This window comes from Bufo gargarizans, chromosome 4 (genome assembly GCF_014858855.1).
Source record: "Bufo gargarizans isolate SCDJY-AF-19 chromosome 4, ASM1485885v1, whole genome shotgun sequence".
Classification (NCBI taxonomy): domain Eukaryota; kingdom Metazoa; phylum Chordata; class Amphibia; order Anura; family Bufonidae; genus Bufo; species Bufo gargarizans.
Window position 1 is genome coordinate 14800207 of NC_058083.1, and position 25298 is coordinate 14825504.

At 43.6% G+C, this 25298-nt stretch overlaps 1 protein-coding gene across 1 annotated transcript in view; it reads left to right on the forward strand.

The window, feature by feature from the left end:
• Window positions 1–25298, forward strand: part of HS1BP3 (HCLS1 binding protein 3) — a 110657-nt gene that overhangs the window by 79397 nt on the left and 5962 nt on the right. Inside the window, exons 5-6 of the mRNA XM_044290279.1 lie at window positions 12618–12787; window positions 21266–21398. Coding sequence (XP_044146214.1) covers window positions 12618–12787; window positions 21266–21398 — 303 coding nt within the window. The remainder of the gene's footprint in view (window positions 1–12617; window positions 12788–21265; window positions 21399–25298) is intronic.

The following is a 25298-nucleotide window of genomic DNA, read 5'->3' on the forward strand; positions in this document are numbered from 1 at the left end:
TAGCCTATTTTGGCTCACATTTAGTCCTGCATTTCTTTTTATCATGCTCACTCTTTGCTAAAGTTGCTTATCAATATTTTAAGATCATTGACCAATAATTTTGGCAAATTGGGCAACAGTCTTTGACAACTGTACGGTGAAATAACAAGTAACTTTCCCATCCTGGAAGCATCTATTTACCCTTTCTACACATTTCTGAGACTTTTTAGAACTCCGTATGTACCGGGAGCTTTATCTGCTTTTCTCAGCCTGTTGGAGGGCCCGCTGCTCTGTCTACCACTCTTTAACGCTGTACAATCTGTAGTGGAATATAGCCAGATGTCTTCACTCACAGAGGGTGTCACCATACGCCATCTTGGACCGGAAGGCTTGAGAAGGAAGACAGTCTATATTTTTTGATAGGGTAATGAAGCTTTACATGTGGTAAGTAGGATTCAGGACCAGAATTTCATGTAACAGACACTTTACCCATACTGTCCTATATTTATCGTGTGTATATATAGCATGCCTAAAAAGGTAGGAGGATGGAGGAAAGTGGGAGAAAAGAATAATATGTACAGTACACAAGGGTGACCAAGAATGTAAGGAGAAGAGCTAATGTTATAATCTAGTCTTGGAAACGACACCGAAAAAAGGAGGTAATGGGTCAGACAGAAGGGGAGCATAGTGAACACTCAATTCAACATTTAACAATATAAACCTACATAAAAGTAACGTCACTTTGCAAATACTTTATTTTCTTATGTCTTTTTCGATTCATATACAGAAAAATTTTATAGATGAAATTCTAGCTTTCTGTAGCCACCACTAGGGGGAGTGTACTGCATACTGTTCATACCTCAAACTCAATAATAACTCCACATGCAGTCAGCTCATATGTTCCCCCTAGTGATGGCTGCAGGGAGACAACATATTTCACTATAAAGATATATGAAGAAATTAAAGGGGTTGTCTGGCCAGGAGCCCACAACCCCAATGGTCAGAACCCGTGTTGAATAAAATAAAAAATAAAAAATACTCACCTCTCCGCAGTACAGCAGTTTCTGTACTGCTCTCCCACTCCCATCAGTGTCTGGTCTCCGTCTGACTAGAAGTGTCTTGGTACCATGACCACTGTGGCCAATCACTGGCCTCAGCATTCACATATGCTACAATGGAACTTGACGTTCTTGCATATCTGACCACTGAGGCCAGTGACCAAGCCACTTGCGATCTGGTGGGGACCAGAAGCAGCCAGGAACATGCAGTGGTGCAGGAACAGCAGATAAGTGCTTTAAAAAATTGGGCACAGATTCAGGCTATTGAGGTTGTAGTTTTTTAGGCCATACAACCCCTCTAACCAGCACATTATTTTAGACCTAAGAACCCCTGTTAAAAAGTGAACACTCACTGTGAACCAGATTTTTTAACAGCATAAGTGTGTAAGGAAAAAGCCCACCAATTCTAACTGCTCCATTGTTTTTGATGTTCCTTCACAAAGAGACTTTCCCTAAAGGATGTGAGTAATATTATATAATATCAACTACACCCAAAAAAAAGGCCTGATATACATCTTTCAGGAAAGAAAGTTGGCCATAACCATTTTCCAGTGTGGCTAGACTTTTTTAATATCCGGAGAACAGGAGGGCCTGATCTATTAAGACTTGTTCTTAAGTTTGATATTTTACTATGTTTTAATATAAAAAAAAAAAAACATTATAAAAAAAGTTCAATGAATCTGTTCCCATCTCAGTGACACAGTGCCCACCTCAGTGAAGCAGCACCCATCTCAGTGACATAGTGCCCACCTCAGTAAAGCAGCACCCATCTCAGTGACTTAGTGCCCACCTCAGTGACACAGTGCCCATCTCAGTGAAGCAGCACCCATCTCAGCAACATAGTGCCCACCCCAAAAGGGAAGTTATGGTTCCACCATGCTAATGGTAGTGTCCTATAGATCTTTGTGGCATGCCCATGACAAGAAAATGTTATTTGGAGGGAAATTCTTCCATGGGCACAACTGGCCTCCAACTGTCTTCTCCATATACATGCCGCTCAGATTGGCAGAACCTAGGTACCTATTTCAATAGGAACAGATGAATAAGTGGCCTATCTCTGCTAATCCTCATGGGAAGCAACTAATTTGGCTTGTTAAGATTGAACCTGTCTAGTGCTGGCCATTCATATTAGATCTGTGATGGTCTAACCTGCTGATTTCATATATGGGGGCATCTGACTCTCTCCTGACAGCCAGTGTTGGGGAAGGTAAGGATCATCTTCCCTGTCCCTGGCCACAAAGCACTGAGGGAAGGGGGGCCCAAGCTGAACTCTTGCACCAGGGCCCACGAGTCTTTAGCTATGCCCCTGTATGTATGTTCAGCCAAGCATGCATACTGTATGTACGGGAGAGTCTGGAGAGATAGCTGCTGACCGAATGATACGTTCTCTTTTGTGTATTCCCTGCTTAATTTCTCCCCCTTCAAATGAGAGACATTTGAGGACCATTCCAAGTCAAAATGGTAGGCACTGACAAAATTGTCATACTTAAGGCCAATTCAAAGGAACCTCTCATGAGGATTTGGGCCTCCAGACCACTACCAACCAGAATGGCAACACCATTCTGAGAGATTCAGCATAATGCATAAGAAGTGGAGCCGCTCTCGTGAAGTCACACTGTCTGAAACCCGTTCAGGCTTCATTGATGTCCCACAGACTGGGTACTACTGACAGCATAATCCGATGCATGCGCAGTAAAACGAGGTGTACTGGTCAACATGCCTTGAATGCTGTGATGACAGGTTCCCTGAGAGCAGTACAACCAAAAAACCACAACCATATTGTATATGTGAACTAGGTCATGAGAAGATCATTCTCTAACCAAGCTTATCGTCTTTTTACCAGCTTGTCTTCTAAATTTGGATGCGAAGAAACATTTATGGAAGAAACCGAACGCTGTCATAAATAGAAAACGTTTCCACTTCGGAATCCATGGGATGTTTATAAGTCGCTGCCAAGTTCCCGAGCGGATTTCATATTTTAAGGAAAGGTTAAACGCCATACGTATCTGTCGGTAGAAATTCTTCTATTTTTCTACCTTGTTTAGGTTGAGCCAGGGCATGAAGACCATGACCTTCATAAAAGCAAGCGTGTGGAAGATATAACCACTAACAGTTTGCATGTGTCTGGCTCTGCGGTTGGAATCGTTCGGATGGGTACAGTACATAACCATTTTTATTTGTACTGTACTCGTGTTCATATTCGTGTATTGTACTGTACTCATGTTCCTAGGGGTCCCTCGTTGTGATTTCTTGGCGCACGTTTTCTGGCTCACACAAAGGGTAGAAATTTCCAAAGATGCTGAAAACAATAGTAGAGCAAACACTACTAGATGTGTTCAAGTTGCAAAAATGTAACGCACAAAAAAATAGAACGGCAAGATGCTGGATAGAATAACACACGCCATCTGTATCAAAGTATATAACAAGGATAAAGCACAGATAATCCAAGTATAATACTACGGATTAGTGGCCATGATAAGATGATGACTTCTGAGATTAATATGGACAAATAAATAGGGTAAATCCCAAAAATAATGCAAGCCCTTATTGGGTCAGGATGTAAAATAAACAGAATACAATAATGTATGAACTTAAGAAATAAGTGCAAATGATATGATGAATGATACAGGCAAGCTATCGATAGATGTCTGCACTAATAAGAAATGTGTGTTTAATTAAAGATAAAATCCAGCAAGGGATCAAAGAGTCCCCATTGGTAACCCCCTCCCCCCTTCTGTCTCTGTCTCTCCTCCAATACCATAATTTAAACGTGTGGAAAAGAACTACTATCCACAATTATGGTCATTCTGCAGGCTGCCATTTTACTCTAGGCCAGACATGTGCTTCCTAATACTTGTGACATTACATATGGTGGTGGTGGACAACACGGTGGGAACGTGTATCTGTTATGCTTCCTTTATTTTTTTATTTTATTTTTATTCTCAGTTGTTGCATATGAAGGTGGATTAGTGCCTTAAAGGGGTTTTCCAGGTTGCATCAACATTCTTTAAAATACTCATTTATGAAGGTAGCTGTAATTTTGTAATGTATTTATTTTACCTATTGCTCTGAACTCTCATTCTGGGCTATGGTCACATGACCATGTCCATGCAGCTCATTCTTATTCCATGTGAAGTAATGTCCATGGGCGGGGCCATGATAGGGAAGTGTCTATGTTACTAGCTGGGTGGGAGGAGCTATAAATCAGCTGGGTGTTGTTAGGGGAGGTGATAGGGTAGTGTATATGTAAGTTGCAAGGTGGGAGCAGCTATAAACTAGCGGGATATTGTTAGGGACAGTGATAGGGAAGTGTCTCTGTAACTAGCTGGTGGAAGGAGCTATAAACTAGCTGGGCGTTAGGGGCAGTGATAGGGAAGTGTCTATGTAACTACCTTTTTGGGAGGAGCTATAAACTAGCTGGGTGTTGTTAGGGGCAGTGATAGGGAAGTGTCTATGTAACGATCTGGTGGGAGGAGCTATAAACTAGATGGGTGTTAGGGGCAGTGATAGGGGAGTGTCTATGTAACTATCTGGTGGGAGGAGCTATAAACTAGATGGGTGTTAGGGGCAGTGATGGGGGAGTGTCTATGTTACTAGCTGCGTGGGAGGAGCTGTAAACTAGCTGGGTGTTGTTAGGGCGGTGCTGGCGCTGTGGCCAAGGAGAAGTGCATCATGGTTTGGTTGGATACAGGAACATAAAGTGTTACGTACAGGATGGAAACCAACCAAAAGGGTTTGGATTACATAGTGAAAATGGCTCAGGTCCAAATAAATTTTAAAAATTAGCATATGTTACAAATCATAGTAATCACAGAAAACCCTGTTGAGGAGTTATCTCAGTACTGTCACGGTGGGGAGTGGGGAAAACCCCCCCACCGTACAATGTCAATGATAACTGATAGCAGCTAGGCCAAGAAGCCAGGAAAGGGGAAGCAGGTCACCTCCTATAGCGTCCCTAATCCTCTCCCTAACTCCTAACCATATGAGCGGAAAAAGAGAGACCATACACAGCAAGAGGATCGGCAAGTAAGAACACAAGACCACACACACTTACCTGCCGAAGTCTCCACGACTGGAACCCGTGCATACGTACAGGAGCCCTAACACCAAACAGGACGCCGTACCAGCAACTCACACAGGTATCCAGTACACCAGACTCCGCCAGGACCCCAATGCCGCAAGGTGCATGTCAGCCCCAGGCAGCTCTGCATACTGGCTAGTGGTTCACCCCTCCGGGAAACCAACCCCCTTCCGGAGGACGCAACACACAGGGAAAACATCTTACATACATGCAGGGACAAACACCAACAACAGCCCAGACATGTAACCACAATCATGACGTACAACACACCCTGAACATAAACCCACACCTAACATGCAACAAGTGAGGTAGGGTATAAGGAGCATACAAAAGGAAGACAATTTATGTCCAACAAGGTGGCCCTCAAAGACTGGGCAAGTACACCCAAGAAAGGAGCAGAGCTCCAAAACCAAACAAGGCTGGAGTATACCACAGCCCCCAGCCAGGAAGCCACAGATAAAGTCAAGCTAGTGGCCACACCCAGGACACAGCTGAATCCCCACTAGCTAGAGGATAAACCCCTCACTCACCAAACCGCAGGGATACACACCTTAAAGGGGAAATGCACGTGCAAACCGACAACAACATGTTGCATGGCAACCGCGTCACGGTCAAACAACAATATGACCGTGACAATTACAGGCAACCCTTTAGCATGTAAGCTGTCATGGCACTCAGGTATCTGAGATCCCAACTATGATGTCCATATGTAGTAATAGTAGACATGAAAAGGGGTTTTCTAGATACAGTTTTTTTTATTTTGAATCAAAGGTTCTGTATCACATCCTCTTTAATTGAGAGCCTTTGTGGGTTACCCAAGATACCAATCTATGATGTCTATATGTCCTAACCTTGCAGAGACAACCACTGTAATGGAGGATGTGTTGTCTCTCATTGAGGACCCGCCTGCTATGCTAATAGAAGGTAGTAGACCTGCTAGGCCAGTGATGGTTAACCTCTGGCACTCCAGCTGTGGTGAAACTACGACTCCCACCATGCTAAATTATTTTCTATAGAGTTCTGAGAACGGCCAAGCAAGTATGCATCTTGGGAGTTGTATTTTTACCTGGAGTGCTGGAGGTTAGCCATCACAGCTATAGGCTGCAGTCTAATTTCCATTGGCTAAACCGTGATATGGAGTCTAAAAGGATTCTTCACTCTTTAACCACTATACAGGGAGATGGATTTCACTGCAAAGGATCCATGGGTTTCAGCTCCCAAAGTAGTCTCAGCCCAGCAGTGGTAGCCTAGAAGAATCATAAATGCAGGGCCGTCTTTACCAAGGGGCAAAAGGGGCAGCTGCCCCAGGCCCAGTTGCTCCTGGGGGGCCTAAGCCAGCTGCCTCTTGAGCCCTGCTAGCCACTGCCCCGGGTGTCAAGCTGTCAGCTACACAGGGGGTGCTGCCATGCCATGCCTGCCGGCACTGAGTCCCAGGCATCGTACTGTGTTAGAGCTGTGAATGTGATCTAGGACCTTAGATGACATCATCACCATGTGACCAGTAACCTAGCAATATTACTGGTCACATGGCTATAAGGTCATCACAGGTCCTACCAGGAGTGTTGCAGAAGTTAACTGTGGAGCTTTTTTGTGTGAAGATTACATCAGAAAAAGGTGACAGGGGCTGTTATGTTAACATACTGTAAACTACTGTATAGTGGGGTGCTGTATACTGTGGGGGCCTGTATACTGTGTGGGACTGTATACTGTGGGGGGCCTGTATACTGTGGGGCGCCTGTATACTGTGGGGCGCCTGTATACTGTGGGGGGCCTGTATACTGTGTGGGGGGCTGTATACCGTGTGGGGGCCTGTATACTGTGGGGGGCTGTATACTGTGGGGGGGCTGTATACTGTGTGGGGGCCTGTATACTGTGTGGGGGCCTGTATACTGTGGGGGGCTGTATACTGTAGGGGGGCTGTATACTGTAAGGGGTGGCTGTATACTGTGGGGGGGCCTGTATAGTGTGGGGGGCCTGTAAAGTGTGGGGGGCTGTATATTGTGGAATGCTATACTGCTGTACTGTATAGTGTGGGGGGCTGTATCGTGTATAGTTTGGGGTGCTGTATACGGTGAGGTGCTATACTGTGAGGTGTTGTATACTGTGGGCTGCTATACTGCTCTACTATATACTGTGGGGTACTGTATAGTGTGGGGTGCTATACTGCTGTACTGTATAGTGTGGGGGGCTGTATCGTGTATAGTTTGGGGTGCTGTATATGGTGAGGTGCTATACTGTGGGGTGCTGTATACTGTGGGCTGCTATACTGCTCTACTATATACTGTGGGGTACTGTATAGTGTGGGGTGCTATACTGCATACTGTGTTGTGCTGTATACTATAGGGTGCTATACTGCATACTGTGGGGTGCTGGGGTGCACTGTAACACTAGGGTGAGCCGAGCCATGGTCTCCTTCCTGCAGAGCGGTGCCCACTTCCAGCCTGAGCCCAGCTGCCCAGAGCACTGATCCTGAGTCGCTGGAGTCTTCAGAACTGGAAGTATTTACAGTCATTCACTGTACTCTACCTGACGTGTGGACTTTTTGTGTGTGTGTTGTGGTGGAGGGCGTGATTGCCTGCTAAGGTGTGGGAAGGCGGGATCCAGGGGGCCCAAGTAAATTTTTGCCCAGGGTCCAATCAATATTAAAGACGGCCCTGCATAAATGTTATCAAGAACCAACCAAGAGTCAGGTAGTCAGAAATGAAGAAAGAGCATGGTCCAGAACAAAGCCAAGGTCAAAACCGTGTAGAACAAGCATCAAATGAGAGACCGAGGAAGAACACAAGAAGAAAGTCAGTAGTCAAGCTGTGTTCAGCAACCAAAGTATTACAGCTAGAAAATGGCAAATGCTAGATGCTAAAACCTGCAAGGAAAATGCCTATATCCGCAGATCCAGAATAGCCTGCCTGGTGACATCATTTAACTCCAGTTGCCCTGGCAACTCGATGCCACTGTGAATGACAGCTGGCATGAAGCTTCTGGGCAAGAGAGGAGGTGGGCGCTGTTGGTTCCTCATCCCTGGAGATGTGGTGCTGGAACATGGATGGGTGAGTAACTTCTCCTGAGAAGAGGTCTAGCAGTGGCACAACCTGTGATCGTCTTATCCTCAGGAAGCCGTTCCAACAAAATGAGATTAACATACACATACAATCTCTTCTAAATTATAGTTTTACTTTAAAAATAATAATTTTCAGAACTAGCCTAAAAAGGAACACTTTTGCAGGAGTTTTTTTCTCCTGCAACATTTGAATTGAAAAATGGAAAAATTAATTGCTTCCTAGCTGTGTAGTCTGGACAGCCCCCCTCATAAATTTTAGAAGGCAGATAAGGGGCAATCCACACCACACAGACATTTTCATTCAGCTTTTCAGGTGCTCCAGGAAATAATAACAGCTCAAAAACGCATGAAAAGTAAATTACAAATGTGCGATGTTGAGGCCCACCAGCTATGTATGAAAAGTAAGTGAACATCCTTTACATCACCTGGGATTTAGTGGCAGCATTCAGCATCTACTATCAAGCTAGCTGCCAAGAAGTAGAAGACACTTTGGATAATGACAATGGATGCACTAAAGAAGTCTCAGCCTGAATATATTGGAAAGTTCATATAATCTGTCCAAGTGTGTGTGTGTGTGTTCGATGAGGGATCGGGCTCACGTCTAAACAACCCAGGGAGCAGACTTTACTCTCGGAATGTGTTATGCTTCTAGGCTCCCCTGCAGCCATCATCTGACAAGCACTTTCCCAGTTACTAAGATATGCAAACATATAATTAGGACATCTTGTTCCTTTGCAGGAAAAGTTCTTAACTAAAGTTTACTATTGAGTTCTAGCACTTGAAAGCATTTAACCAGGTCATTTAACTTCCACAACAAAGAATGGTCTTCTATCTTGTGTATCGTTCTCTGCTCAGCGTACAATAAAAGCAATCACGCTACTCATGGTGTCAGTCACAATCGGCCTCCCAAGGAGGATCTGTGGAATGCAAAGGATAAAGCCAAGACCTTTTTATAGGTTAAAGTGTAACTGTCTTGTTTTCATCAAAAAATCAATTTTAGGATATGTTACTGCTGCTGCAGAATTATGCATAAAACAATCTTTAGTTTCTTCATATACCACTGTTTTCCTTGAGCTTTTCCCTTAGTTACGGCTGTTTTAACCTCTAAAATATGAGGATCTTTTGAAGATGGCTCCTCTGCCAGTTCTCTGAGGCCAAAACTGCCTTCCCTTACTTCAAATACACATTTGCTGAAGCCAGCAGATTCCTGCCAGCCAATCAGATTGGACTACTGAGAGACACGCCTCCTCACTCTGAAGCCTAATGCAGGTGTGCAGTGTCTGTCTTCCCTTTACACTAAAGGGAAGACAGGCAAGCCATAGCAACGGTCTTTTAAGGTAACAGTGGAAAGGGACAGGGGACATGAATGAAAGCTGTTATTATAAGATAATTGCAGATCTTTTGGCAATCATTGACAGACTAACTCAGGTATACAAGCCTAGCTCTAAAAAAAATAGCAAATCAAAAAGTGACAATTACACTTTAAATAATGTAATATTTAATATTTTCAGTTTTTGTGTTTCGGGCACATGATGGAGATGTCCAAGAGCTTGAACATACACCAATGTCCTACAAAAAGAGGTCCAACTCTCTCTGAACTGTCTGTCTTAATCCAAGTCTATTTGGCCATTGTTCTTTTGGTTTCCATAGCTTGGAGTATCCAAGCACATTGGCCTCAGTAGTAGCTGGGCTACACCAGTAGATGTTTTTCACAGTTAAATGGGTTGTACAGGGGGATTTTAAATGGCTTATCTTCACTAATTTGCCACCAATCCTGTCCCAATGATTACTGGGAACCTGCTGGTCTCTTCTTCCTGATCCCGTTTTGACAACCATGCCTGGTGCCCCTCCTCAACCAGTGATTGGCTCAGCAGGCATCTCCAGAGTCTAGACGCCCCTGACAAAGCATAATTGAAAAACCCGGGTCAGGCAGCGTGGTGATTTTATCTTTGTTATATGCCTTTTGCAAGTGGATGCTTGTGAGTATAATAAATGAATTTTATTTGAAACGGACGAGGAAGTGCTTCACTATCTAGTTTCTGTGGAATCTATCTTTTTTCCATGTCCGGGTTAACAAGAAGGAGCCTTATGGTCCAAAGAGGGATCCCAGAAAATTTGCAACGCGGTCCTATACAAGAAATATTGTGAATTACGTGGTGACTTTGACCCACGTCACTCTCTAGGATCAGCAGCGCCAAGAGTCCAACCAACGTATCAGAGACTTTTTTCTTTTTGGTTTTTGTGCGGTTTATAGCTTCAGTTTCAGTTGTGGATTGCAGGTGTGTGGATCTCGGCAGAGTTCCTGGTGCTTCTATAGCCCCTTTGAAGCTAAGTCTTTCCTTTCCTTTTTAGTATTTTTTTGGAGTTCCGTGTGTTGAATTTACCTATTGTTTGTATTAGGCCTGAAGGAGACTCCTGTTCGTCCTTCCTTTTGGAGGAACAAGTAGTCTTGTCCTTGCCATTAGTACCAGGGTCCTATAGGGCTAGATAGGACTCTAGGTATTCCTGTGTATGAGCACACCTACCTCTGGGGTCTGTTTATACTAGTAGTCAGTCAGGATTTTGGTTAGGGTTTTACTAGGAGGTGTCCATTTCTCTTCCCTAGTTTCCCCCCTTCTCTCGTATGCTCGGTGTGGTGTTCCCTCCCACACTGAAGCGTGACAATTTCCTGTGTGACCAGTAAAGTAGAGGCAAGTAAGGACCCGGTAAGCCTCAGAACAAGAGCAACAGAGGATCATTTCCTCCTGGACAACCGATTTAAATAAGCTCATGGAAATGCACAAGTCACAGGTTGAAGGGATGTGACCAATTACTGTAGTGGGACACTTTCATGTAGGACATCTTGGGTTCCCATCTCCAGAACCCTCTAAATGGCATGAATGAGCACTGACTGTGCAAGGGGCAAGATGTATAAAGGAGCAAGAGAAGAAAGTATTTTAGGAACATGGCTAACAATAATACTAAATATGGTGTCAACAATTTTGAAGTTGTTTCGTATGGAATAGTCAAACCCTACATGTATGTGCTTAGTCACTCTTTATGAATATGACTAGGTAATATTTATTCAGCTCTCATCGTATCCACCAAATATGAAGACAAATAGAGAATAAGCTAAAAGAAGGTCCTAATGGCTGGGCCACCATCAATCATGTTTATATGATATTTTATCATTTAGAAAAAGTTATTTGTGAAAAAAATAACTATCTATTTTTGACTCTCGGCACCCCCTGATTAACTGTTGGATGTGGGTGCAGTATTCCTGCCGGCACTGCAGCCTCCTCCTTAGCCAGTGACGTCACATCCATTGATCACTTGGCCTTTGAATAGCTTAGTCCCATTTAACTGAATTGGAATGAGCCACATTACTAAGCTCAATCACTGTATAATCTACTGCTTGGTATATGCTGAAGAATCCACAGTACTCATCCAAGTGCGGCATCCCCTTTAAACAGAGTTTCAGTGGGGGTCACCAGGGTAGGTTATCAATATTTGATTCTCAGAAAACTCCTTTAACTAAATTGTGTTTTAAATTGTTTGACTGCAATAAAATGCAACTTCATCACGCCACTTAATATAAAATCTTCTTAATTAGCAGGAGGCAAGCATTACCATGAAAGTTAGAAAAAACTAAATTAAAACCAGATTACGGATTGGACAGCAAAGTAATAATGTGTTTATTAATCCAGTCTAAGGCCACAGTATGAGAGCCTCCATTAATCCCGCGTTCTACTTTCTGCTCTCTTTACCCACTGCATGTTAAGTAGGTCCAGCCATCATTGATTATTTCATAGTAAATCCTTTTTAGGGCGTTCTTCTGATACAGATCTCCAAATCCCCTGTCTAGCCATAGAGTTAACAGCATTGTCTGGCCTAAGAGCCAACAACCCCAGTAGTCAGAAAGTGTGCCCCATTAAAAATAAAATCTCAATTGTCTGCAGCCCCACCGATACTATGCCACTGCCCTGCTGCTTCAAGTCCCCACTGGATCGGCACTATCTTGGTCCCATGACCACTGCGGCCAATAACTGACCTCAGCAGTCACACGTGCTTGAACGACACGTCACTGCTAGTGACGCGCTGTTAAAGTACGCATGGCTTTTTACATGGAAAATACTGAATCGGTGTCTAATTCTCTGTTCTTTGCTGACCTAAGGTGTATGTTATAATATACATTGTATACAGATGTAGCAGGGGTAACACACAAACTCTTAACTCAAATTTCTTAACTCATTGCGTTACCTTGAAACAAAAGCAATTGAAGGTGTTTGCTTAACGCAATTAGTTTAGATAACACGTCTCATAAAGCATGTGTGTTAACTCTACTACATCTGTACTTCATTAAAAACTATATCCCTATGTGTTTTTTTTTGCTGCATTCTAACATTCTTATGAATAAAAATTAAAAAAATCTCACGTCAACATTTTATGTCATGTTTGTCAGGGAAAAACGAGTAAAGAAGAAGCCCATTGCCAAGAAAACTGAAGATCCCAAGTTACCGTCCAAGTCCACAATTGCTCTTTTTGATGATGAAGTCGATCCGGATGAAGAATTGTTTAAAACGGTTTCAAATAATTCATCTAAAAGCAAGAAAACTTACAAAGGGTCTGATGGTGAGTAGAGTGTTACCTGTTACATTAAAAAACAACAAAAAATAAAACATAGATGCAAAGAATAAAGTATCTCTTGCACAATGGCGTTGGTTGATTTCTGCGCTGCTTCTTTTATTTTCAAGACCTGCTTTCTCTGCTTGTAAAGTTGCATGTTCAGTGCTCAGTGGGTGTTCCCTGTGAAGGCCCTTCCTCCATTCTGCTCTCTATCCTTTGCTTCCTCTCTCCATTTCTTCCTTCCCTTCCTTTCTCTTTCCCCACCGGCCTCCCCCCTTTCCTTCCTCTTTTCCCTCCTTCCTCTACTCTCCCTCTTTTCTTTTCTTTCCTTCCTTCCTTCCTTCCTTCCTTCCTTCCTCCCTTCTTTCTTTCCTTCCTCCCTTCCTCCTTCCGTTCTCCTATTCTTCCTTCCTTTCCTTCTTCCCTCTCTTCCTCCTTCCTTTCCTGTGAGGTCAAATTACACATTGCATTTCTTGGTAGCTTGCAGTCATGAAGCAGCACCTGGTGTACATAGTTCTGCATAGGAGCTGTATACATAAACACATGCAAGTCTTCTTTATGTTTATAGCCATGATGCATACAGTAGGTACAGAGTCTGTTTACCCTTTGTACCTATGGTTTACGTTATGTTGCCGGCATTGCCAACTACACAGTGATTCTGAGTGCATTATGGCTCTGATCGTGTGCAGGTCCAGGTGTACTGTACCTGCAGGACACATAGTACTGAGAGACCCAGTGTTTTATGGTTCTGATTGCCATGCAGACAAGGCGATGGTGTCTACTGTTTGATTCAGGACAAATTTTATACAACCTTAGTGAGATTCTTCATTTTGAGGCTTAACACATATAGAAACTGACCTCATCCTTTAGAATACAGCAGACAAATGCATTGAACATCGCTGCCAAACTGTCTTTTCATGAAAAATAGTCATTACTCTAATGTGTCCATGAAAGCTTACGCTTGTAACCTGATTTTAAAGGGAATGTCCATGATAAACAGGTGACTTAGCAGCCCTGAGCTTGGTAGTAGCAAGAAGTAAATTTTTCTGAGTCTTGGCCTTCACTACAACTGTTGAAGCCTATGGAGCTCTATATAAATTGGATAAAAACCTTCTAACATAAGGCACATCTGGCACTGTTTATGTCTTGGAGGAGAAAGGATTAGGCTTGTTTAATCAAACCTATTGCTTCTAGTTCATCGGCCAGTGGTAGTTCTCTCTGAAGTTGACAAGAATCACTCTCTGGTTTAGCAACCTTCTATTACAGTCTGTCACAGGATGTCATTGGTAGTATGTGAGGGGCGACCACTCCAACTGCTGTTATGAAGGGGCCTTATTCTTCTTCCCTTTGATCCTGAGGATTTAGAGATCTTGCATGCTCAGTACAGTCTCATTGAATCTTTTTTGGTCTGTCCTGTCAACCGGATTCTTCTAGACCTTCAAGCTAGCTCTCGTCCAGAAGGAGGAAAACAGCTGTTTCAGTTTTCTTTTCCCTTCGTCAGAACAGAGCAGGTTATTGGATGCCTGGATGAGATGCCTTTGACATATCACTGGGGGGAGGGATACTGAATTTTATGAAAGATCCAGCTTGCATATGGAGACTTGCTTACAGGCAATGAGCCATGAAGAAATATGTAAATTGGCTTTCCTCCAGAAGATGAAAAGCTATTTCTTATTCGGCAAACACACATCTGTTGACAGCTGTTTCAGGGTTGTTGCCCCTTGACAGAACAGATGAGTGGTCGGTTAGAAGAGATGCCATAGCAGCTGGTCCTGCGGAGGTCCTTGTTCTCAATGAAGAGATTCAACTGGTATATGAAGACTTACAAGAAATGCTCCATACGCCAACTGCTTCTCTTGAATGAGAACCAGGTACCTGCATCAAAGGCATCTCTTTCAGACAACCATTACCCTGCTCTGTATTTACCAGGATCAGGAACCCCAAGATGGGTATTTGAGATAGTTTTCTTCCTTCTGGAAGAGAGCTTATTTGCATTTGCCCCATTGAGCATCGACTGTAAGTCTCCTCACACCAGCTAGATCTCTTCATTGAGGACCAGTACCCATCCCCGAGATCGTCCAAGTTGTAAGTCAAAAGGCCACATGCACAGAAAAGCACCATTAGCCTCTATGTTCTAGGAAAAGGTGGAATTCTCAGCTCAATGAACACTACTGATGTAGACTTCTGGCCTGTATCTCTCTTTTTTTCTCCACATTAGTGGTAGAATTATTCAAAGTTAAACATACACTTTCATTTCTTTCCACTGACCTTTCCATGAGCTGTAGTAGACTACGAGGCATAATTTCCTTTCTGCGTCCACAACTTCCTACTTTACTGCAGACGATCGGTGGCGGTTTGGCAGTTGTGTGGCTCATGGTTTAGTATTAAAGAACATGTAATCCTACATGTCATAACACAGATGATATACCATGCCCCTTCATGGGTTTTCCGCCTTCCTTAAAAAGGAACAGAAGCACGATGCAGATGGGAAAACACCACGAGCGTGATTTCTTCTCTACACATTGGTATTTTTTACATAAATAATTTAGGGTCGGTTGTGTTTCCAAGTGCGACTGTAGGATCTTGATTCCTTTACTATCGGCCAAACCAAAATCAAAACAAAAATCATTTATGGGAAGATCTGCTTAATAACAAGGGGTGATACTTAATACCATTTAGTATACTGCAGCACTATAACCAAAATCATTAACCAAAGTAGCTTTTTCCTCTGCAGTACATGTTATCCCGCGTCTTAGCGTGTCGTTCACACGGCTAAAATCTGCCACTGATTCAACAGTGGGAAACGGGCACTTTCTGCATATAAATCCACATGCAAAGTTCTCCAACAGTTTCTCCATTGACTTCAAATAGAATTTGTCACCACAAAATGCAATGCAGCAGGTTATAGAGCAGGAGGAGCTGAGCAGATTGATGTATGGTTTTATAGGAAAAGATTCAGTAAAACCTGTAATGTATACATTTATATCTTAGCTTTTTTCTACCTTCTATGAAGAGTTATTGATACCGGATGGACGGGTTACCTCTCTCACCTCTCTTCTCCTTCTACAGGCGCCTCTAGGCACGCACTACACTATGACCTGTGCACTCACACGTATCCTACATCCTGTCCTGACTCCGTGCACTGCCAGGATTTAGTGCAGTTTACTAAGACCAGGGAGTAGTGAGTAATACCAGTGCTAGTACTAGGAGCACAATGTCATGGACGTACCGAGACACAGTGAATGGCAGGAGATCTTTGAGACTGGCAACATGTGGTTTGATTTGACATGTTTACCTTATGGATCAATAGGCGTCTATGTTGGTTCTAGTACTGACCACACCCTTAACCTCCAGGTGTTGCTATTGTGGTCATTAAATTTTCCCTATTTATAGTTGTTTCTCCCACAATGCTGTGCGGTTTATAGCTTCAGTTGGACCTGTGGATAGCTGGTGTTTGGATCTCGGCTGAGTTCCTCGTGCTGCCATAGCTTCTTATAAGTTAATTGTTACCTTTCCCTTTGTATTTTGGCTTTTCTGTGTGTTGCATTTCTTTATTGTTTTGTATAAGGCCTTATGGAGACTCCTGTTCATCCTTCCTTTTGGAGGAACAGGATGTCTCATTCCTGTCATTAGTTACCAGGGTCCTTTAGGGTTAGATAGGACTTTAGGTATTCCTGTGCATGAACTCGCCTACCTCTGGGGTCTGTTCATACTAGTAGTCAGTCAGGGCTTTGATTAGGGTTTTCACTAGGAGGTGTCCATCTTCCTTCCCTAGTTTTCAGACCTTATTTCCCTTTCCCTTCTATGTTCGGTGTGGAGTTTCTCTCCCACACTAGAGCATGACATTATAAACCGCCCAGACCGTCTTTTTTTGTTTTTCTTTCTTCGAGTGCAGCCATGGATCCAATTGCTGTACTGGCAGGACAGTTGCAAGGGCTGTCTTTGGAAGCAGCCGGCCTCCGCAAGACTGTCTCGCAGATTCAGAGACCACAGGCTGTTGGTGGTGGTGGTGGAAACCAGGCCTATCTGGAGCCTAAAGTTGCCTTCCGGGACAGGTTCTCTGGGGGACCTGATAATTTAATTTTGTTTAGGGAGTCATGCAAACTGTATTTTAGGCTACCACCACACTCATCTGGGGATGAGAAACAGCGAGTCGGTGTATTTATTTCATTGCTTAAGGGGGATGCGTTTTCCTCTGCAGACTGGATCGCAGTCTCTCCGGTCGGTGGATGAATTTTTCGAAGCTTTAGGTCTTATCAGTGGTCCGGATCGGACATCCCTGGCTGAAACCAAGCTATGTTGCCTTTGTCAGGGAGATCCTTCTGCTGAGATTTATTACTCTGAGTTTAGGAGGTGGTCTACGGATACTGAGTGGAATGATCCGGCTCTCCGTAGCCTTTTTTGTCAGGGTTTATCAGGGAGGCTGTAGGACGCTTTGGCCTTTCATGAAACTCCTGTGTCTCTGGAGGCTGCTATGTCATACGCATTGATAGACGCCTGAGAGAAAGATCTAGGGGCCCCTACTCTCAGGACGTACTATGACATGATGTATCGTCCTCCTCTGACACTTTGGGTGAAGATACTCCTGAGTTTAGGTCTGGCGACGAACCCATGCAGTTAGGGGGAGCAACTCCTGGATCCGCTTTTAAGCATACTGGTCGGAAGAAGGGCGTGTGTTTTTTCTGCGGACAGGAGGGACATTTTATGGGAGTATGTCCATACATTCAGCCTAAAAAATAAATAAAGGACGTTTAATTCCCATCTGACTTATGGAAGGGTGAGAGGAGAGTCAGAAAATGTGCATTTGTCTTTGACTGGTAGTACCTGATTTTTCCTGACTGCTGAGGTGGCGCTAAAGTAAAAAACTGTGTGGATTGAGGTGTTTATCGACAGCGGGGCAGGAGTTGTCACCGAGTGCATTAGAGAAAAATATTTCCATTTTTGCTATTGATTCTGCACCTCCAGCTCAGAAGTATTTATCGCAAGTGGTACATGATATCAGATTAAGAATGGGTGACTTTGATGAGGAATTTATCTTGTGTTTTGTATTGGAGGGTCTCCCTGCTCTGGTGGTTTTGGGTTTGCCTTGGTTGAGCAAGCACAATCCAACCATCGATTGGCAAGCTAGACAGATTCTAGACTGGGGTGATTATTGCAATACATCTTTTTCTGTTTTAACTACTAAAACATTGGCTTCATTTATATCTGATTTTGCCAACGTATTTTCTGAGAGTGCATGCCAGTAATTACCTCCACATCGGGAATATGATTGTCCTAACTACCTTATTCCCGGAGATAAGTTGCCCAAATCTAGGTTGTATAACCTTTCTGGACCTGAAAGACTGGCCATGAGAGAGTATATTGCCGAGAGTTTGGCTAAAGGACACCTAAGACCTTCCAGGTCTTTGGCCATGTCTGGATTTCCGTGAACTCTGGGGTCTGTTCATATTGGTAGTCAGGGCTTTGATTAGGGTTTTTACTAGGAGGTGTCCATCTTCCTTCCTTAGTTTTTAGGCCTTATTTCCTTTTCCCTTTCCCTTCTATGTTCGGTGTGGGATTTCCCTCCCACACCTAGAGCATGACACACAATACTCACCGCTCCCTGGGCCCTGAAAATAAATCCATTTGCCCTTTTCCCAGGCCCCGTCCTGAGTTTGGGCCCCATAGCAGCTGCTTCCCCTGCTTCTATGGTAGCTACTAGTGATTAGCGAATCGAAGTCCACAAAGACTTCAATCCAAATTTCAGGATAAATTAGATCCGCATCTAATCCCATCCTCCACGCTACTCCTCTGGGGTTTCCAACAAATGCTGAGAAGGTTCTTCTCAGTCACTGTAGCCTGCTGTGTAACACTGAAGAGATAATGAAGCTGTAAGATCAGTCACTATGAGAACAGTCTGTGTGCGGGGCATCTTGTTCTAATAGATCCTGACTACACAGCAGACTGTAGTCAGGATCCACTAGATAACTACAGGGTTCTGTAGAAAAACAGAAAATGCATCCAGGAGTAAACTCGTAAACCAGGAGGCAAAATAGGCAAAGAAGATATGGTAGAATAAAAAAAAAATTGTCTTAATTTGTCTAAAACAAAAGTTGCACTTGATAAAATCAAGAATGTAGCCACCTCAGAGCTGAAAAAAATTATACTGGAATTATAAGTCCAGTATCAAGGTTACAAGAAAAGAGGGAAAAAATATTATTATTATAACGTTTCAAAGTGTAAACTCCACACGGATAGAAAGATCAGACCATGGTTCTGCTCCATTTATGGGAGTCAAGTGCTAAAAGTGTGACCATTAGCATGTAATTATAAACGTAATGTTATAAAGAGTTCTTATTGTTTTGTGGCAACCAAGAAAAAAAATCCTGGAACGAGGGGGTAAAGTGTTTTGTTTTAGGTTTAGGTTAACGAGGAGATGCTTTATTTGTTTTGGGTTTCTAGTGAACTGTTTGAGCCATCATCTATCTGGAGAGTGGTGTACATGTTGACTTGTCACACTCCACCTTCCAGTCTGTTATTGGCATCATTGCAACCTTATGTAATCAACTCTTCTCTTGCCAGAGTCATGAAAAAACGTATTTTCTCAAGTTTTTTTTTTTCAAGTATTTAATGCATTTAATTAATAAAAAGTGTTTCAAGTACTAATGTACCCCTTAAAGAGGTTATCCAGGATTTTTTTTTAACCCCACCACCACCTAAACGTACTTTTGAAGAGATTCATACTCACCTGGTCCTCACCACTCTATTCTGGCTCTGTGGCTCTTGGGCTCTCTTCACTGGCCTTTTGGTCTTCACCTGTGAACTTCAGCAGGGACAGAGGCACATGTGCCACTGCAGCCTATGACTGGCCTCAGCGGTGACATCTCCCAAAGCATCACATGACCCAACAGTAAAGTGGCATGCTGCTTGGGGACAAGTCACCACTAAGGCCGCTCATTTTATTAGAAAATAGTGTTTCACGTACTAATGTAGCCCTTAAAGGGGTTGTCCAGGATTTTTTTTAACCCTTTCCCGCACCACCACAACCTAAACGTACAGATCCATCATTACCTGGTCTTAACCACTCTATTCCGGCTTTGTGGCTCACTTCACTGGCCTTATGGTCACCGCCTGTCAACTTCAGCAAGGGCAGAGGCATGCACAGCACTGCAGCCCATGACTGGCCTCAGCGGTGATGTCTCCCCAAGCATCATGTGACCCAACAGTAAAGTGGCATGCTGCTTGGGGACGCGTCACCACTGAGGCCACTCATTGGCTGCAGCAGTACACGTGACCCTTTCTGTGAAGAATCTGAGAGGTATGGACCCGAAGTCCGGTAAAGAACATGGGGAACATGTAATTATAGATCTCTTCACAGGTATCATGGGGTGGGAGCTGGATAAACCCTTTAATTATAAAAAAAAAAAATGCTTGTAAGTCCTTGAGTTGTCCTCTTCTTGTTAAAGATTCTGCTTGGCTGTTTCTTGCATACTTAGCCAGTATGGACGCCATGACATCTTGGAGTAAAAGGGGTTGTGTCATTAACGCTGTGGTTTGCCAAAGGTGACAAGGGGAGACATCCCTTTTAAAGCATCTTTACAGTAAGAGAATTATTTTTGGATATGCACGGAATGGCTTAGAGAGGCTAATGTTTTACTGTGTTTTTGGCTGACATGTCTGCTTGGGGAGCTGCAAATTCAGAGTTCAGTTGAGGTTCACAGTGAAGCCGCTCCCTCTCCCCCTTCCTGATCTCGGTGCTTTTGCCTGTGCCTCAGGTGAGTAATACACCTCTGCAGAATAAGGCCTTTCACATATCCATGTCCTTGATGACATTGCGACAAGATGGTCAATGGGTCATCAATGAAGATGTCCGTGAAGGATCTGTGTTTGGTCCGTTTGTCTGTTCATTGCCCTCCGTGTGTCTTCTGCATTCCACGGACTCTGCTATGCTTAAAATTGCTTTCCAGAGCATCTCCTAGTGACAATCCGGGGTGGCATCAATGTTGTGCCCTTGCTTTTCACGGACCTATAATGTGTGTGAGGGGTATGTAATCACAGAAAAAATTGGGCATGCTTACGTGGTGTCACCATAGACCCACAGTCCATGGAAAACCACTGATGTGTGAAGAAACATGTTAAAGTCATGACATACATGAGAGGTCTTTGGAGACCATGGACAGTACACGTGCAGAAGATTTTGGCCTTACACTACACACAGGGTTTTCTGTAGTCAGTCATTTTGGAGTAGCAGCTGGTGCACAAAGGTTTGCGGAAGAGCTGTATACACAAAACAGACATTTTTAGCCAGGACTATTTACAGCATAGGTTTATTTTTTTTTATTTTAGATGCATTGGGAAGATATGCACTTTAAGGATAGACTGGATGGACCTTGTGACCTTTTCTGCTGTCTATCTATATGTTATTATGATTGCATGTAGAAGTTATTGTTTTTAATTATTTGCATGATTTTAATGATTTTTTTTGTGATAATGGTTTTCTTGTAGATATAAAATTATTTGAAGAGCAAGACCTAGGAGGGATTGTGAAACTAGGCGACTCCTTGCTGCTGCCATCTGCATGCAGTAATGATCCTTCCTTCAAACCATCAACCGCGGAGGACACGGATGCATTGTTCCGGTATGTTCTCAATAGAAATCAACCAATTTCCGCCTTTCATTTTTCCAGTGCAGATTAGAAAACGATTGGCTGGCTGCTATGTGACGAGGTCCTTGGTGCAAAATGCAGAACCCGCAGAAGAAACCTTTCTGTTCATTTGCAGTAAAATTAGTGAATTTTCCATTATTTCGTTTTCTAAATAGGCCCAACGATGTTTCTCAGGACGTCAGACCTCAGTTTTTCTGGTGTAGCGCTTGAAATCCTCTTCAAAAACATTCAGTAAATGATAAAATCCTGTCTGTCCTCAGGCATCACAGGCGGGTTCTACTGCACACTGCTGAAACATTGGAGCTCCCTCTATTGGTGACTGCTGGCAGTCAGAATTATGATATTTAAAGTTGTTTTCCGGGACCCAGCAGATCCCACAAATCCACCTTAAAGGGATTGGGCCATCTCACACATTGGTGGCATATTGCTAGGATATGCCACCAATGTCGGGTAGGTGCAGGTCCCACCCTCTGTGACCCTCACCTATCTCTAGATCGGGGTCCCCATGGTGAAGAAGAGCGCACCCCGCTCTCCATTCACGTCTATGGGATATGTAAAAAGGGCTAAGAGTATAATGAGTCAGTGCAGAATTCACAAGCAACACATTTAGTGTGTATTATGTGCCGAGAGATGCTCTTGGGCTGGAGGCCCATACTTGTAGCCACTATATAGGTACATTTTCACAGACACGTGTATCTCAGCCAGATTACAGCTCTTTGAGAGGAACATTAAACAAATATCCGTTATATTGTGCTGCTGCTTCAGTCTACAAGATAATTGGATGGATGTGTAAATTAAGTTTTAGGCAGCTGTACGTTCTATCCCATATATTTAGTGGCACGAGTTCTGGCCAACTTCAGTAGAACCTGGCCCTGCAGCGTCTGATTTGCAAGATAGACACAAGTCACTTGTTTAATGCCGTCAGTCAGCCAAATGTATGCTCATTCAGTACAACCAAAGAAAGTCTGACCTGCCTGAACCATGTGTCCTTCAACAGCAGATGTTTGGCATGGGTCAGCCAGTCCACATGATTTTCTGTTGTAATTCATCTCTAATTCCTCTAAGGCCCTCAAGAGTTTTGGGTGGCTTCCTAGGAGCTGTTTGGGTACATCAAACATTTTTTTTTTTAGCTGACTAAAAAGTTGACAACAAGGATAAGGGTTTGGAACTGTGAAACAGAGCCAAAGGGAAGACATTAAAGGGTATCTGTCAGTAGATTTGTATCTATGAAACTGACTGACCTGTTCCATAGCAGCTGAAGGCATCTGTGTTGGTTCCATGTTTATATTTGTCCGCATTGCTGAGAAAAATAAAGTTTTAATATATGCAAATGAGCCTCTAGGAGCAACGGGGGCGTTGCCATTACACCTAGAGGCAATGTTCTCTGTGCAACTGCCATGCCCTTTGATGGACGGGGCCAGGCAGGCATGATGACGTTTTCATTGCCTAGCCGTGTCAATCAAAGCGCAGAGGGTGCAGCATTTGCAGAGAGGGCAGAACATCGAGGTGTAACAGCAACGCCCCAGTTGCACTGTGAGGCTCATTTGCATATATTAACACATCATATTTCTCAGCAATGCGGAAACGTAAGAACATGGGACCAACACAGATGTCTTCAGCTGCCAAGTGCACATGTAACAGTTCAGCCAGTGTCATAAGGACAAAGCTGCTGATAGATGCCCTTTAAACTACGCATAGTTGTTTCTGGAATAATTTCAACCTAATAGTTTGTGTCCATGGGTCCATATATATTTTTGTGTAGCCTAAGTTTCCAGTCTTATTACAGAAATCATCATGGAAATAAATTCCATTTTGGTAGGACAGTTGGTTGAGTTCAATATCTAGCAATTTAAACACTTTTCCACTACATGGTACCGGCTTGCCTCTACTCAGTTTTGGTACCAAATATTTGGTTTTCCACAGTGGTTATGGTACCCCCTCAGTGTAGCTGGTAGCAGTGTAGTGACCATTCCCTCTGACCAATCTCTAGCCAGCATTGTGGTCATGCGACCTTATGGTACACCTTAGCTGAATTGGAACATCCTCAGATGTGGTTCCAAAAACTTTCAACAAGTTGAGTTGGTCCATGCGGTGGAGAAGGGGCTTTAGCTTCCTTGCCCTGGTAAAGCATTCAAAGAATGCCCAATGATACTCCAGTTAATACTCCAGTGAGTTCGCTCCCAAGAGACCCAGTATACATTTTTTGAGGGGCCTTCAGAAATCTGTAGGCCGCTTATCTACTGTGTGGAAACAAAAGGATCAGGCATGTTGAGAATCAGCAAGACAGATCATCTGTGGGGGGAAAGTCGCCATCCCCCCATACACATAAGATAGTCAGCCAGTCCTGCCGAAATCTTTGGGTTTGTCTGACTTTGCTCTTATGCTTATGGTCACCTATAGGCTCGTCTAGTATATTGTAGGGAATGGATGACTCATTTTGAGCGTAATGGCCCATGCATCCCCTGGCTTTGTGCTGAGATAATCAGGAAAACAGTTTACTCCTGGGTGGTTTTCAGTCAGTTATACAGTGAAACTGGCGAGGAGATTATAAGTGAGAAGGTCTCCAGGTTATTGTTTGATAACACAGACAGTACCGAGCCAGACACCTCTACACAGTGACTTTTTCTCCGTGCGGGAAAGATGAGTCACAGGCACGGGCTCACATGGGCTTTTACATAACAGTCATATTATAAGAGGCTCAGGGCATATCTGCTTTTTATCTCCCTGAGTAGTTTACTTGAGAGACATTATCAGGAAAACCACAACGCTGGTTACTGGTAGTAGTGAATGGACACCTTTGGGGTAATTTTTTTTTATTGTTGCATTCTACTTATTTTTTCAATTGGTCTTTATTAAAAAAAAAATTACAGTTTTTGCTCCACGGCTTTCACTTTAGGCCACTTTCACACTCACGTTTGTTGTTGATCCGTAATGGATCTGCTCAGACGGATCCGTTCAGAAAATGCAAACATCTGCATCCGTTCAGAACGGATCCGTTTGTATTATCTGTAACATAGCCATGACGGATCCGTCATAAACACCATTGAAAGTCAATGGAGGACGGATCCATTTAATATTGTGTCATAGAAAACGGATCCATCCCCATGGACTTACATTGTGTGTCAGGACGGATCCGTTTGGCTCAGTTTCGTCAGACGGACACCAAAACGCTGCAAGCAGCCTCCAAAGCGGAATGGAGACAGAACGGAGGCAAATGGAGGCATTCTGAGCGGATCCTTTTCCATTCAGAATGCATTAGGGCAAAACTGATCCGTTTTGGACCGCTTGTGAGAGCCCTGAACGGATCGCACAAACGGAAAGCCAAAACGCTGGTGTGAAAGTAGCCTTACTTGTAGCCTTACTTGCATTTGCACACTAGCAAGCTCTCACCTTTACACTGCCCTAGCTCCTTCTGAAGCCCTTATCGCTGAACTTCTGACAGCTCATAAACATTTCATTTAAGCTGATATCAGTTTGAGAATTATTTAACTTAAATGAGTGTTAAAGGGGTCGTTCCATCTCAGACATTGAGGGCATATTGCTAGGATATTCCCCTAATGTCTGATAGGTGCACCTATACTTAGAACGGAACCGTCAAAGTCCAGGAGGACGCACAACGCATGCGTGGCTGTCCTCCATTCATTCCTATTTCTGTCAGCCCCAAGGAAGTGAATCGAGCAGTGGCTGCGCTTGCGTGGTTCGTTTCCTATTCATTTCAATGGGACTTACGAAAATAGCTGAGCGGGTCACTCGGCTATTTTCGTCGCTTCCATAGGAATGAAAACAGGGTGGCTGCGCATGCACAGTGCGTCCTTCGGGACTTTGCCGGCTACGTTCTAAGTTTAGGTGTGCCCCCAATGTCTGAGATGGTAC